The sequence below is a fragment of the Scaptodrosophila lebanonensis genome, unplaced genomic scaffold, assembly GCF_003285725.1.
Source record: "Scaptodrosophila lebanonensis strain 11010-0011.00,11010-0021.00 unplaced genomic scaffold, SlebRS2 tig00001410-arrow-pilon, whole genome shotgun sequence".
Taxonomy (NCBI): domain Eukaryota; kingdom Metazoa; phylum Arthropoda; class Insecta; order Diptera; family Drosophilidae; genus Scaptodrosophila; species Scaptodrosophila lebanonensis.
In genome coordinates this window covers 3785686-3801671 of record NW_022060738.1, presented here as the reverse complement: position 1 = coordinate 3801671, position 15986 = coordinate 3785686, and the positions used below count along the sequence as shown (strand labels likewise).

The 15986-nt window shown below is 40.6% G+C and overlaps 3 protein-coding genes across 3 annotated transcripts in view; 1 reads left to right on the top strand and 2 right to left on the bottom strand.

The window, feature by feature from the left end:
• LOC115630757 overlaps positions 1-11521 on the top strand; it is a 65161-nt gene extending 53640 nt beyond the window's left edge. Inside the window, exons 2-4 of the mRNA XM_030527412.1 lie at positions 5287-6161; positions 6257-6588; positions 8429-11521. Coding sequence (XP_030383272.1) covers positions 5306-6161; positions 6257-6588; positions 8429-10588 — 3348 coding nt within the window. The 5' untranslated portion in view covers positions 5287-5305 and the 3' untranslated portion in view covers positions 10589-11521. The remainder of the gene's footprint in view (positions 1-5286; positions 6162-6256; positions 6589-8428) is intronic.
• Positions 11522-12882: 1361 nt separating this feature from the next.
• Positions 12883-13568, bottom strand: LOC115630633 (thioredoxin-like protein 4A). The gene is made up of 2 exons (XM_030527269.1): positions 13406-13568; positions 12883-13337 (listed from the first exon to the last, which is right to left on the bottom strand). Exons 1-2 carry the CDS (start codon positions 13481-13483, stop codon positions 12987-12989), a joined length of 429 nt encoding a protein of 142 aa, XP_030383129.1. The 5' UTR covers positions 13484-13568; the 3' UTR covers positions 12883-12986.
• Positions 13569-13843: 275 nt separating this feature from the next.
• On the bottom strand, positions 13844-15786 carry LOC115630756 (actin cytoskeleton-regulatory complex protein pan1). Its single transcript, XM_030527411.1, has 3 exons — positions 15602-15786; positions 15184-15536; positions 13844-15105 (listed from the first exon to the last, which is right to left on the bottom strand). The coding sequence occupies exons 1-3, from the start codon at positions 15784-15786 to the stop codon at positions 13844-13846; spliced, it is 1800 nt and encodes a 599-aa protein (XP_030383271.1).
• Positions 15787-15986: the final 200 nt, after the last annotated feature.

Below are 15986 nucleotides of genomic sequence, written 5' to 3'. Positions count from 1 at the left end.
CGGCTGCCAGAAAGGATTTCAAAAGGACTTGGCAGTCGGTAGTCGACAGTCGACAGTCGACAGCCTGCAGTCGTCTGGCATCCGAGCTTAGTTGGCATTGTGTGGCAAACTTTTATATGGCGGCATAGACAAAACAGATGCTAATAAGCCAAGCAGGGAGGCTGGCTGCCTGTCCGCCAACTTAAATAACTTGATTTAATTTGATGTGCGCGCACGAATTTAATTTTAATTTTGCGGCTTATCTTCTTAGCATTCCAGTCATTTCGATTAATTTAAGAAATATTTCGACACAATAATAATAACATTAATGCCTATTACGCATACGCCATGATGTTTGCCAAAATGTAATCAACGAGTATTGAATTATGCTGCAAAATATTTTCATTTGCTTAATGCCTTTTAAGCGGCTTATAAAGATGCGGCCATACACCCACACACTCACACACACACACATCTCTAAGACGTTTAAATGTGTGTACATATGTCTGTGTGTGTGATATTTCTATACACCTGAGTACACATGAATGATTTCTTTGTGGAGCGAACTCAAAGCACAACTCAATTTTATGTGGCAAGCATGCAATAGAAGCTGAGCGGCAACAACAACAATGTGACAATAACAACAATAATAACATTGGCGCCCCCAAAACATTATTGGTATATACAATTTCAATTGATTTTCCTTCAATTTCATTTCACAGCCTTGGTTGAGATGAAATACATAAATGTGCTCACAGATACATAAACATATACTTAGTATATATAGTATGTGTACACATAAGAGATATATAAATATGTATAAGTGTGTATGTCTGTTCGACAATAACATGAAACGTGCGTTAACATGATGAATTATTATTATTTTCGTGTAAGCAACAGTGCCCAGAATTTTCGTTACGCATACGCACAGTAGGCCACAGAACGAGAGACCCTGTCAGCATGTTTGCCAGTTAGCCCAACCACAATCATCCATCATGCCCTAAACAAGATGGACAGCAAGAATAGCAACAAAAACAACAACAGCACCAACTAGGAGAGAAAAAACAATAACAATAGGGAACACATTGAACTAATTTGTAGTTGGTTTGTATGCCTGATTCTTTTTATTTATTTTTTTGCTCTCCTGCTCAGCTCGCTTTGACATCGATATGCGCGATATGTTTATATAGGCTTTCAATGTACATAAGTATTGTATGAAAATTGTATACTTTATTGTTTGTTGTCGGTCCAACACAAAATAAACGCTACTATTATTTATGCAGCTCCATTATTTAACTTACTAGAGTAATCTATCAACTTTTAAAGTTGAGAAACTTTAACTTATAATAATAATAATAATAGCAACTATAACTTCGATCCCTGGGGCCTAAAAGCTTTCAACAATGGCGCTGTTCATGCAGCATAAGATAAATAAAAACAAACGCCATTCTTCGTTTTCCATTGTATTGAGTTCATATTTCTATTCAATTTTAGTTCAATAGTTTGCTCATTTTTGTGAATGGCTGGGGACTGAAATTGGACGTTGTTGCAATTAATAATGTAAGCAGACAAGCAATCAGTTGAACCTTTCAATCGAAAATGAACATAACAAACTTTTAACTATGAAAGTTATAAAATATTCGGCTTTTTGTTAAAGTTTGCAAAGAAAATTTTGAAATGTCAATAATATTATGTTTTTTCATGAACTGCAAGTTCATAGAAACCTGCTTTGACCTTAACATTTATTTTAATTTTCTTTGAAATGGGAAATGGCTAAATATCTGCCGAAAGGACCAAAGTATATTGGTGGTCGGTCTTTAAGTTGCTCTATTTAATTAATATTTGAGTTGGTATTCAGTTGGAATTGTATATAAAATATAAAATAATATAAAAATGTAAAGATATTTCAGAAAGCTCGAGAGCAATTAAAAGTAATACGTGCATGTGAATTCCATAATATTGAGAAGGAATCAGTTTTTATGTTCTAACAGCTGCAGATATTAAAGTTAAATACTGACACTTACCCTAACTTATGGCCTAATACTATCAATCCGTAAATGCTTGGATGGATGATTCCACAAACACATTTCAATTAAAACCAATGAAGACTCATTTTGTGGTACAAGGAGTGTTAGGATATACGTATACGTATTTCTGTAAAACTGTACAATAGCAGATGTATACTAAGAAAGAAATTATATTGCTGTATAGCATATACTTGTATATATAGCATTTGCAAAACGAAAAGAGAAACATAAAGATATGAGGCGCAGTAATAGTTGGGATTTCATACAACCATTATAATATTTTTGCATATTTATTGTGGCAGTTTCATAATTATATTCCGTTTATTTTCGACTGCTTTCGCTTCTTTACTAGGCTTACAATTATCAACTCAATCGCCATGTCCATAGTGAGCTAAACTACAACTTTAATTCATGTATCCCACTCAGGGTCTCTTGCTACAGGGATAATTAAATTCTCAAAAGATTGCGATCCAAAAATAAATACTTAGGGGTACTTCTCTATTTTTTTTTAAGATGTAGAAGTTTTCTTCCTCTTAATTCCTCAACCGAAAAATAAGGCATCCCTTTAAAAAGTGCTCTTTTCTGTGCTTTCTAATTAATTACTTGATTACTAAAAATTGGGAGCCAGTCATTCAAATTATTACTATTTCTTAGCATTAGTCTAAATCGATTTACTTTTTTCAAAATACCTTCGGAAATTCCGACAAAATCGATACCATCATGTAATTGCGTGTACCTTTCCCGAATACATATGTATAGTATACTCGTAATTTATGTCGAATAAATAGTAGCATTACAATATTAGAATAAACGAAGATGAGAGCCATTACAAGTCACTTGAAATCGCTTACACACGCAATTTAAGTTTATAAGTAAGGCATGGCGAGCGAATTATAGCAAATGGCGTAATGGCCATAAAAACTTTTGCTACCATGAAACTAAAAATAGGATAAAGAACACGAATAAAACATAAAAAAGTGGAAGCAGTTCCAGGTACGAGCTGCGCTACACTAAAACTTTTATGATGAATATTTGCAATGGCCACTGAAGCAGCGTCCTTCAATGACAAGCGACTGTGTGCGTGTGTGTGTGTGTGTATTTGTGGCTAGGAAGCAGGACATCACATAAATATATATTATCCGTGGCATATAAAAAAATAAAAATGGATGGCTAAAACAAAAGTGAAAAGAACAACTCAAATAGAAAAACCCAGCAAGGCGCAGATCCGCAATGCGCGACTGTCAATACAAAGCGAACAATTAGATAACGCTGTCGAGGATAAAGGGGCCGGAGTATGAATGGATGCGGCTGACTAACTGGCTGACAATGGCACAATTGTAATCGACATTAGGCGGCAGGCAACAGACGACTGGTGGCCAGCACCAAAGCGTGGCATCGTTCTGAATCAACTTGTTGAAAATCCAAGGATAGACGAGTATTCAATCCATGGTGGGGTCGTTTCAGCTGGTGTGTGGGGGGGGGGGATGCTTCTTCGTTCTTTTCTCATTTGTTTTTATTTCTTTAATTTTCTCATTTCAAACATATTTGAAGAGCTTGCCGAAGGCATCATGAGGGAGGTACGAAAAGAATCCTTGGCAACAATTAAAAATGCGCTACGTGCAACGTCGCACAACAATGCGCTAAGAATTTCAGATAAGTTTGTGGCTTTGAAATATTCTGTTGTGGGTGTCCGTCTAACCGTAAGTGTGTGTATAAAGGCTTAGCAAACTTCACGGAACAAATACAAATTAGTTGATTTTTATATACTGTAGCCAATGGGGAAAAGATATGTACTAACTCACAGAAACCTCTTTCTGTCTGTCGGCACAGACCATAGACGAGAAAGTATATATACGGGAATATGCCTAACCAGTATAACAAGAAGAGTCGATATAACCATATCCATTCGTCCATTTATGTGAACACAAGCATACGAAAAGTATAAGAGCTAGAATAACCAAGAAAGCCTTAATCTGCGAAGCACACATAAGCCCTACCATCCATTTTTCATTCAATTGTAATTTTTATTTATTTATTTTTTCTGCATTTAGGAAGGCCACCTTCGAGTAATGCAATCACATCATTCAATCAATGGATTTCCAAATCCATCATATCATATTATTTATTTGTGTCCATCAACAAGAACTCTCGACGTAAAATTTCAATGTGAAAGCTCTATAATTTAAGGAAGATTAGTAATCGATACAGACGAAGTATAATAATAAAACGAATAAATATAATACAGCTCAAGCTAAGAATTACTTATTATCACATATTCAAATAATTTAATTCAATAAAAACAACAACAAAGTTTATTAGATATTTTACAAAAATCTAAAAATTACATATTTTAGAACACACACATCCTTACACCTTTCTTTTTGCTATGAGTTACTAAAATAAAAGTGAAATTAAAAACATAGTTTGTTTGTTATTATATTAATGATTGTTTTGGTTTTTTTTTAGATGTTTTTGTTATTCTTTATTGAGTCAGAACATCTCTGTGAACGATATTTGATGTTATTTTATTTAATGGCAGCCAAATAAATTGATGTTCAGGAGCTCCGACCCGCGATAGAACATTTAGTTGGCCATGAGTAAAACATTCCTAGTTAACGCGAAAGACTTTTTTTTACCGGAAATAGAAGCCGTTTAATTGGGATTTACAGATCAGTTGGGATCATCGGTATCCTCTGTATTAGAGCTAGTTAGCCAGCTCCTGGGTCGTTGATAATGGTTAAATTGTCCTTAATTAAGACTTAAATTGTCCTGCAATTCCTTAATAAGCATCATCATTGCACATTCTCATAAGGCTTTAATTTCCCAAAAGCATGATTGGAATTCCGATTTTTAGCTTCAATTCATGTGGCCGCAGTCCAGAAGGACTAAGAGAATTAAAAAATTCCTGTGGGTGTCGATCCATTCATCTGGGTAACTTGAATAATATTGCCTTAATATAGGAAGTGACATTATATTTCGAGGAGGATTCTGAATTATATAGGCATTGTACACCTTGGGCTACATTATTGGCGTTTTAGTAAGGATCCCTGTCTTTTTTGGAAATATAATATAGCCTATGTTAACCAGGGATAGTGTAGCTTCCCAACAGTGAAAGAATCCTTTAAGTCAGAGGCTTTTTTAAACCAAATAAACAAACAAACAAGCAAGCAATCAAATCTTTCCTCTTTATAATATTAGTAAAGATATTGTTTCATATAAATATTTTTATTAGAATGAAAATTGTTAACTTACTTTTGGTCTCTGTTTTCTGTTCTTTCAGAAATAATGTTGACATAGAGATGGCCAAAATTTCACGACGCGTCTCGTCGTCTGCAGCAACGCCGTCAACAGCAACAACAACAACAACAACAGCAACTACAAGCCAGCAATCTTATCAATCATTAGAGAGAACATCAGCCAACAGCCATAGCCAAAATTATGCTCGAGAAGGACACGTTGAGGATGCCGTCGTTGCAACCAAGCACAGTCAATCAAGAATCACCCGCGCCTTGGCCACCACGCCACACAATCATGGACATAGCATTGAGGATAGCCGAAGTGCAGCTGCTCTACGGCTTGCTGGTCATTCTGCTCCTGGTGGTGGCCGCGAGTCGCGATCAGCGTCAACGTCTGCATCATCGACACCGGCGACGTTCAGCCGAGCCAACTATTCCACTGCCGCTTTCAACGAGACACGCAGTGTGTCCACTGGAGGTGCCATCGCCGCTTCCACAGCAATGCCGTACGTGCCGCTGCCCACTGATCCGCACAATCTGACTGAGGCCGAGTATGCCGCCGAGCGTGCGCGCATACGGGAGGAATTCTTTGCCACCTACGATGTTATGACGGGCGTGCGCATTGCAGCCACTCTAGGCGGATTCTTCGGCCTGATGGTCTTCCTGATTGTGTGGAAGAGTCGAAGCAGTTCCAATGAGACCATGAAGGTCCTAAAGGATCCCAAGATGGCCGCTGTGGCCGCCGTTTGCATGCAGGAGGAGGAGGAGCGTGAGATACAAGAGGCGATTGTCGCCACCGGTATGTCCATCTATCCGGATGAGTACGACGCTCTGGTTTATAGGCGACAACGAATGCTCTCGCTGGGCAATGTAAGTGCACCGCCAATGCTGCATCGCGGCTACCGTTGCTCTTCCATGGGTAAGTGAGCTCTAATAATTGTAGGTTCTCCCACCCCCATTATTAGTGTCCTATTACATTCGACTTATCGCTTAATTACTGATTTTAATCTTTAGTTGCTGGTTGCACCACCGGCGCCGGCTACAGTTATTTGCTGGAGCCACCGCGTCGCTTCTCCTACTCGGCCATCTCGGCTGGTGGTGGCAGTAGTCATATAGGCGTTGGTCGTCGCAAAAGCGGTTCAGAATCGTCTCGCATCTTCAGCAATTATCCAATGGGCGGCAGCTTTGGCACCGATGACTACTTTGTGGAAACAGAGGACGAGATGGACCATGAGCCGTATATGCAGCGGGATGGAACGCTGCAAGAGTTGGACGAGGAGGCCCAAACGCACAAACGATCGGATTCGACGCGCAGCAAACAAGGGTTTCTATCCGTGCCACTAGCGGTGGGTATTGTATATACAATCTGGTAAATAGAATCAATTATCACGAGGTTTTGCGAAGCCACTTTAGACAGCAAAGGTGGACTTAATCGTATTATTTATTTACATTATTGTAGGAAGGTGCGATCAAGGTCAAGAGTAGACCCAGGGCTCACTTAGGTCACCGTTTGGCCCATTGTGATTACATTATTGTACTCTTTATTTTGAATTAATCAGGGACCGCCAAAAACGTTTATTTTATTCACTTGTAAGTAGTAGCTTTGAGAAAACGAGGACTATCCCAATATCCTATTTTTAGGATTATGTATGCATATTCTCCATTATTTAAATAGCTAAATTTGTATTCGTTCTCTTTCAATATGAAGATTAATTTTAAGTTATACTACTTTAAATAAAATAAAACTCAAGTTGTAATTCCCTACTATTTTCATAGGGAATATGGGAAAAATTTATATATATCCTTAAACAGCAAGTCCCCCTATAGTACAAAGATAAATATCCTTTAAAAAATATATTCAGGCAAAATTACACCTTGAGTTTTACCTTTGATCTAAATAAATAAAACTAAAAATATTCATTATTTTATGAGTTTTATTTTTTTGCTTAAAAAGAATAAATATTGGTTGAGTTGTAAAGTATAACTCAAGATTAAGCATTATGTTGTAAGAGAATGAATAAAATTTTAAAATGATTATATTTTATAATAATAGCACAATGATAACAGTCCTTGGAACTAACGCTATATTGCAATGTTAAATTATAGCCAGAGCAACTAAGGCCTTCTTCAGGCTGAATTTAATCGTATTACATTTAACAATTAAGGAGAAAAACCGAACTTGTCAAGGGAACTTGTTTTTAGATTAGAAGAATTCCCTTGTTCGGCGCAGTGTAAGCAAAGTCATCCCCATCGAATTAAATTTAAATTTGTAACATAAACTCATAACACATTATTGTTTGCCGTTTGCAATAAAAGTCGTTGCAACATAACATAATTGTAATAACATTCGGCTGCGTTTGCAGCGCTCTCTAGCTGTAATTAACATTGCTCTCATTGCAGCAGCTGATCTGCAAATGCAGCTGCAGTGTTAGGGCTTTGCGTTCGTCAAAGGCTTTACTTGAAAGTGTGCTCAGCCGCGCTGTTCAGTTTTGTTGCGATCTAGCATTTGCGTCTACAGAGCTCTCTTTCTGTAATTAACATTGTAATTTCGCAGCGCTTTTCCTCTTATTGCAAATGCAGCTGCAGTGTTAGGGCTTTCCGCTCGTCAAAGGCTAGACTTGAAAGGGTGCCCAGCCGCACTGTTCAGTTTTGTAGCGATCTAGCATTTGCGTCTACAGCGCTCTCTTTCTGTAATTAACATTGTAATTTAGCAGCGCTTTTCCTCTTATTGCAAATGCAGCTGCAGTGTTAGGGCTTTGCGCTCGTCAAAGGCTAGACTTGAAAGGGGTGCCCAGCCGCGCTGTTCAGGACTAACTCGATCTCGCTGTTTTTGTTGTTTTTTGGCGAAGCAAGACAGTCGGCCAGAGGCACAGCCAAGGCGTACGCTGAGGGGCAGGGGAGTGCCGTGCATTATTGAATCAAAATTTTAATATTTTGGCCCCTCCCCCTTAGCGAAAGGCTGCGTACGCCCTTAGTCATAGCCATAATATAGTAGTTGCCAGTAGAGATTAATAATAAATAGATTTTATTTACCAATTGTGGAAAGCAAAAAATGACAACGGTCGGTGCAGATATATTAAGATTTTGATTAAGTAAGCTTTAAAGCATTAGGTCTAATCTACACAGCCACTGATGTAACAATGAAACGAATAAACCAAGTCTACTCTCATCCTTTTTTGTTTGCAGGGTCACGACTCTCGACGCAGCAGCGCAATGACCTGTTGCAGCACAGACAGCTCCTATCTTGAGCGCCGCACCTCTGCTTACACACTGGGCATGAGCAACTTGCCGCCAACTCTGCAGCGTAAGCTTTCGACTGCGTCGCGCACATCGAGCATAGAGAACTGGGACTACTACTATCCGGACATTCAGGTGATACAGCCCACGCCCAAGGCGTCTCCTTGTCCCTCGGAACGCAGCATTCACGAGCCAGCCTCCAAGTCCAAGGTGCCTGCAGCTCCAGCCAATGCTTCAGTTGGTTCCTGTGGCTTAAGTGCTCCCACAATTGTTCCCAAGCACAGTATTGTCTCGTACGACCCAGATAGCGCTCAGGCCGGGCGCAAACAGCAGATTCACTCCATCAGTGCTGACACAGTAGACGTGTATCCATACAATCAGGCTCTTGTTGGCGCTGGAAGCATCTTGGACCTAGGCCTGCCATTGCCCAAGCCCATACAATCGGCGCCTCCAACGAGTGCCCATCAACAAGCGTTTCATTTCTCCGACTCACCCTCGGACGAACTACGTCTGGGTGTGCGTCGCAAATTGACGGTTGTGGAGCTGCAGCGTTCAGCTGCTCCAGCTCCCGAAAGCAACAACAATAGCTTTCCCTATACCACCAATGCAACCACAGCGGCAGCATCTGCGACAACTGCAACTGCAACAGCAACGACAGCAACGGCGATGACTATGGCGGCCAACTCCAGCAGCATTAGCATTGACAGTACACCCATGAGCATGGACAAGCTGAATGGCAGCGTCAGTCTGGGGACCGTTTCGGCCAAGGCACTTTTCAATGCCGAGAAGCGTGCGCCGCTCGCCTCACTTAGTTCCTTTAAGATCTCTTCGCTCGATTATCAAGACTCTGAGCTGCGTTCCCTGGACGAGGATTCGGTTTTTGGAGTGGAAAGTAACGCCGATACGGACGACGACATGCAGCAGCTGAGCAGTGATAGCGAGGAACAGGCTCTACAGGCAGCGGCTGCTGCAACGGCAGCTGCAAATGCCATAGTGGAGAAGGTGACTTCTGCAGACCCACAGCAGAAGCTGCCGCAGCAGCCAGTGCTGGCACCATTAGTACTTCATCATCCCAGTGAGAAACGCTTGAGTCTGAGCACAATGCCAACGGGCGTGCGTCCTAGGCGGCCGCTCCTGCAACGCCATCGCACCATCAGCGCTTCTTCGAGTGATCGCATCCAGCTGCTGGGCCAACCACTACATGAATTTCAATCGGCTGGCGCAGCCAATCAGGCCTTAGCAGTGGCGCCACTGGAAACCCATTTTGGGGCAATCATCTGCACCGGCAATAGTCCGCCAACATCGGCGCAACCACGACGCGCGCATCTCCTCCAGCAATACAGCGATCCACAGAGCTTGCCAACAACAACGACGACAACCACCACAACTACCACGGAGGAGGACACGTGCTCCACTCTGAACACGGAGGTGGGATTGCTGGATGCAGTCGGTGGTGGTAGTGGCGGCAATCCAGGTGGCAGCGGGGAGTCTGCCACTCAGACACAGTACAGCAGCCTCAACACGGTCATTAGTCTAGGTCGTTCCAGTCCCCTGACGGACAATAATTTTTTGTGTTCCAGTGGCTCAGCCACAAACGTCAATAACATCAACAACAACAATACGCAGGTGCCGCAGCCACCCATACAAACGCATGCCACACAACTGCCACTTAGCAAACCTGCTCACGACCCATGTGCGTCCTCCATATCGGATTCGGTGGTCACCACACGCCCCCAGACAATCTGCATGCCGTCCTCACTGAAGGAGCTTATATTAAGGGGTGGCGGTGGTCCGGTTGGTGCTCAGGGTTTTGCATTAAGCGGTGTCAGCAGAAGTGCCACGAATCTCAATGTCCTCTGCACAGCCACTGGCAGCGATGAAGGGCGTCTTGTACCCACAGCAACGCCTGCCGTGATGCTGGAACTGCCGCTGATAAAGCTGCCCACTGAGGAGGATGATACCGATGATGATGACCGGGCCTTGGAGGATGGGGACCATAACGATAGCGACGGACTAGCTTCCCAAGGCAATCGCAGTAAGAGTGAGGAGTCCCATGATCCCAGCTTGCCCAGCACTTCGAGAAAATGGTCCAAGGAGACGCTCTTCTAGCCAACCTTGTTCAGGCTGCTCAGTAGTCCTGGGCATGGAACGAACTTGTGTGTTAGAGCTTAATAACTGACTGTTTACGTATTGTTGTCAATGGTGACGATAAGGATTGATCCGGGTTTGGATTTTTTTGCGCCCTGGTTGTTGTTAGTTAAGACATCAGCTCATTATTTGGCAACGAGATGTAAACTACAAAACGTGTATTGCAGAATATATGGATATGTGCACCTACAAACATGTATATATCGAGTTATATGCATAGGTACATTCATATACATATATAGATGATATACAACTTACTAGATAAATCGGTAGAGTTTAAGCGCATTTAGTGAAAACGAAAAGTTAGGCCAATAGTAAAGAGTTGCTTGCGAGATACATACATACTTACTTGTACACGTATATTTGAAGACATTACAACTTTTTTAAGAGGCAATTTCTTAAAACTCACTCCTCGTAGTAGTTGGCAAGTGAACAAGAACAAACAACGTATTCGTACTTAGAGACTGTTGTCTATTATTAATAGAACTCTAAAGTTAAGTATTGATACTCGGATTTATTTTTCACACTATCTCCAACCCAAGCAGAGCAAAGCGAATGTCAGCATCCAGCCGATATCAGACCCTTCAAAGAAAAACTATTGTAGTGTCTTAAATGTGCATATACATATATAGTATACTATATACAAAAACTACAGCCAAATACTAAAAGTATTACAACTTAGTAACAAAATAGATTGCACACACACAAATACAACATGACTTACAAATACATATGCATGTGTAGGTCAAAGCCCTCGATGTACTCTGACTTATACCTACACATTATTACATGCATGACAATTTTGTAAAATATTTGAAGAGTACTCTTAGTTTGTGCATTTCGAACTTTCATTTTACTCCTACATGGAGAATTTACAATTTTACAACTACTTGAATAGGGCTCGAAATTTCTTCTTTCTCTTTAAATATGTTTTTCAAAGAATTGCGCAATGAACTTTCGAATTTGCTTAACAATTTTGGTCTAGTCATAAATGCATTCAATAAGAACTATTAAGAGCCAGGTAATAAAAAAGGGGAAAACAAAAAATAATTGTTGAAAATTGCATAGAGTTGTTGTAAAAAATATATTGTTAAAAACTAAAATGGAGAATTACAAATTAAATTAAAGTATAGTATAAACAATTTCCTAACTCATCCCACCTACGCATCTCTATTTTTCTATGAAAATGCATTTGCTCCTCAAGCGAGAAAAGTATATAAATTAAAATATAAAAGTAACATATTTTTCAATAATAAGCAATTAATCGAAAAGAATTGGAGAATCCATGGAACGTGTAAAAATAGCGCTACATTTTGTCGTTTGTGCGGGTTCGGTGAAACCGATTTGAGACTTTCTTACATGCCTGAGTCTAATTTGTACCTATCCTGTGCATAAGTTTACAAAGCGTACCCCATTAACACAATTTTTTTAATACATTGTAGCTATTTTATACAATGGGAATACATATGTAACTCAAATGGCAAGTGTCTAGGAAATGGTGTAGCAAAACAAAAACAAAATAAATATAAACGAGTATATAGTTTAATTGTTGGTTATATGCTGAAGATCATAATGGTAAAAACGAAATCCTTGTAGAGTTGAATTTGTTTCGAATATACATAAATATATGAACTAAATAAATGTAGCTAAATATATTTAAAATAAAAATATAAAAAATATTAGTCATATAAGCCAACGAGTAGCGGAACCAATTGTTAAGCGTAAGCATTAAAAAAATAAAGAACATATAAGACAAAACAGAGCTGTTGTATTAAATGAACAATAACTAAAATCAAACACATATAAAGGCAAGTTCAACTAACTAAGTATAAAACGCATGAAGCATGGCATTTGTGCATTTCAAAAATATTAAATAGAGAATGAGATCAAATAGTCGAAATTTTCGTTAAGTTGCGCCGTTTTCTTTTATACTTTTGTACCAAAAACGATTTTGTGGACCTGGACGCCACTCACACTCAGTTTCGACTTGCTGACTTGCTTTCCACATACATGTACCTATAACTGAACTTAAATTACAGCATGATCGAATGAAAAGCAATTGGAAATAGTATAAATCAAGTTAAATTATTGTAAACATTACTTTAAAGCCAGAAATTGAACTAAAATAATATGAGCTATTACAAATTAAAAAGAAACGTAGTTAAATGTTATACATATAATGGCGAAATTGATGTAAATGTTAGAGATATTAATGAGAAATGTGACAAAGAGAAAATAAACAACAAGAAAATAAATACATATATTGAACAATTTATAACGATGGGCATTTTGGTTGAATCAGTGCGTTTAATAGTAAATTGGTATTTAAATTACGACTAGTTGATTGGCAAAAATCAGCTTAATATCTATATTTAGTGGAGTAGTCCTTCGGCGACACAACCAGACCGCGACCTTTACGCGCGCCTCTATACACCGTTTCCACAATATCGATCATCTCTTGTTTGTCCTCCAATGGCCAATTGATTTTGTTGTTATTGCCGGTGCCCAAATCAATCATGATGTGTTTATTGCGGAAGAAGAACATGACTGTGCACGGATCATACAATTCGTACATTTTATTAAAGTCCGGCACTTCCGTAATGTCCACCAAATAAATGACGGCAAAGTTTTTCACCTTCTCGGCAATGCTGTACATGACCTCGTCCATTTTCATACAAGCCGGGTCCCAATCGTGGCCAAAACGTATTACCTAGAAAAGTTAGTAAAATTTAATCGCTGGTTGGTTTCAGTTTTACGTCGGGCTGGATTACTACTTACGACCACACGATCCTCTTCCGACAGTATTGCCTGGTCCACCTGCCAGCCATTGTGTAAATGCGGTAGCATATAAGACATCTTGGCGAATTGTTTATTTTATATATGTATGTATGTATGTATAAAAATAGGAAAACAGTGCACAAACGTTTGTTAGGCCGCCTGAAGATGTGGGGCTGTCAAAGTGATGTGTAAAGTCTGCAATCGAAAGCTATGACATATCGATACTAGTCGATGCTGACAGTGCTGCCAATTTTCACGCTACTTAACACATTATTTTCAAAAAATTATAATTTACCTGGAAACTTTCTAAATTGTAGATTTGTAATTATGACGAGTTGAATTTAATTCAATAGATAAATATATTAGTATATTGTTTATTTAATATAAAGTCTTTTATTCAGCGTAACGGTTTGTACACATATTTTGTTAGCGTATTAATTAGGTCAAGTATTTCTGCTTAAATTTATCTATATGCTCCAGAACTGTAACAGTCATATTATTGAGATATTCGTCGCGACTTCGCTGGGAATTATCGTCGAGTAGGCTGCGTCTTTGAACATAGTGGTTTGGCAAGTTGACCTTATGACGGCCAATAGATTTTATGATCAACCACAGGATGTAGAAACTGAACCACACCGTGAAATAGAGTGGAATGTACCATAGCTTGCGGCCAATGTAAAAGTAACTGTACTTTTTAACTCTTGGTTCTGGTGGTGGCGGTGGTGGAGATGGTGGTGGTGGCGGCGCCGTTGGCGGTGGTGGTGGTGGAGGTGGCGGCGGTGGTGGTGGATGTGGATGATGATGATGGTGGTGTGGATGGTCATCGTAAATTAACTCTGGATACGAGTCCTCGGTATAGTCGAAATGATGGTGGTCATGAAAACTGGGCGGATGGTCATGAAAGTGTTCTGGAATAACATCAGAAATGTGATCATCATGATGGTCATCGTGATAGTGTTCGTGATGATGATCGTGATCGTGGTCTTCCGGCTTTGGTGCAGCAGAGTCTGGATGGGCCTCGAGCCAACCAGGTGGCGGGGTGGGATATTCCATATTAGTATCATATTTCATATCATCGCCGCTAGGTGTCCCGCCGCTGTCTGGTAGTGCAGGTATGGGCAACTTATCACCAGTATCCCCATCAGCATCTCCTAAATCACTTCCGCCATCAGGGCCGTCACTACCTGTGCTGGCACCGCTATCGGCACTTCCCCCCACATCCTTAACGTCTTGAACATTGGCCGGTAAATTGTCCATTGCGCTGGCGGGCAAAACTCCAATCACATCGTCGTTACCAGGATCGTCATCAACTGGTGCTGCGGCAGCAGGGTTGTTAGCCGCCGAAGCTTTCTCCCCATCTGTCAAAGCAGGGCTAACTGGACCAGGATACTTATAGCCATTAGATTGCGGCATTGGCGGTCCAGGATACGAATAGCCAGCAGGGCTTAAAGGACCCGAAGCGGGAGGCAAATAGCTAGTGATGCTATTCGATGGCTGCGCCGCTTTAGGATCTTGCGATGGCGAGGGATATTTTGCATTGAGCGGAGGAAAAGAATAAAGATCCTTTGGAGGCACATACGATTGCACCACATTCGAACCGGCTGTCACTTTACCACTCGCTCCATGGTTGTGGTTGTGATGTGCCTTGAATTGTCCGGCTGCGACGCCCTCGCCAGGCGCGAAACGATCAGTGAACTTACCTAAACGGAGTGGTTATTAGAAAAAGAAATTTAGGTAATGTGCGTGTGTCTCACCCCGGCTGTAGCTCTGCTTATAACTCGGCTGCCTGGGGGAGTAATAAGCTGAACTGGACGAAGGTCTCGAATTGAACTGTTGTGGTCTTTTCGACTTCATGAGCGGCGTTAACAACTGGCCAAATGGATAACCGGTTCGATAGTCGACGGCGCGACCAGTGGCTGTAGCTTCCGATAGAGGTGTCGACTTGTCCTCCTCGTTTACATCCGGAGTCGGAACATTGCTTACGGGTGTAACAAATATGGGCCCTTCATTATCCATATCTGTTTCGGGTTCCGGCTGATGATTGTATGGAATGGGGGGCACAAGTGAAGACGGAGTCGACGTCGTGGTTGTGCCTTCTGTTGTGGATACCACATTTTCGCTCGAATTGAAGCTGTTCGGATAACAATTCACTTATAAAGTCGATTTAAATCTTAATATTAATTTGATTGAACTCACGTTCTTGGAAATATTAAGTCAGTGTTGAGCGCCTTGAAGATGCGAGGTCCTTGCTCCGCCGACCCATCACTCCCTCCATTGACTAGCACTTGGGAGTAGGCCTGCGCCGATTGCAAGAGCTCTCCACAGATCAGTACAGCACCCACACCCACAAAAAACGCCAACTTAGCACTGGCGCTAGGCATTATCTAATATTCCAGTTATGTATCAAGTATATCGCTAATTCAGGACACTTGATGTTTCCTTTTATTTGAATCACTTATTCACTGGAGCTATTATTCTTTTTTTTGCTACTCGCTCGTCATTTCCAACGGAGCTGCGACCGCGGCGCGTGAAATTTTCGAACCAACTAAAAAACTCATCCGAATGGATTTTCTTCTTATTG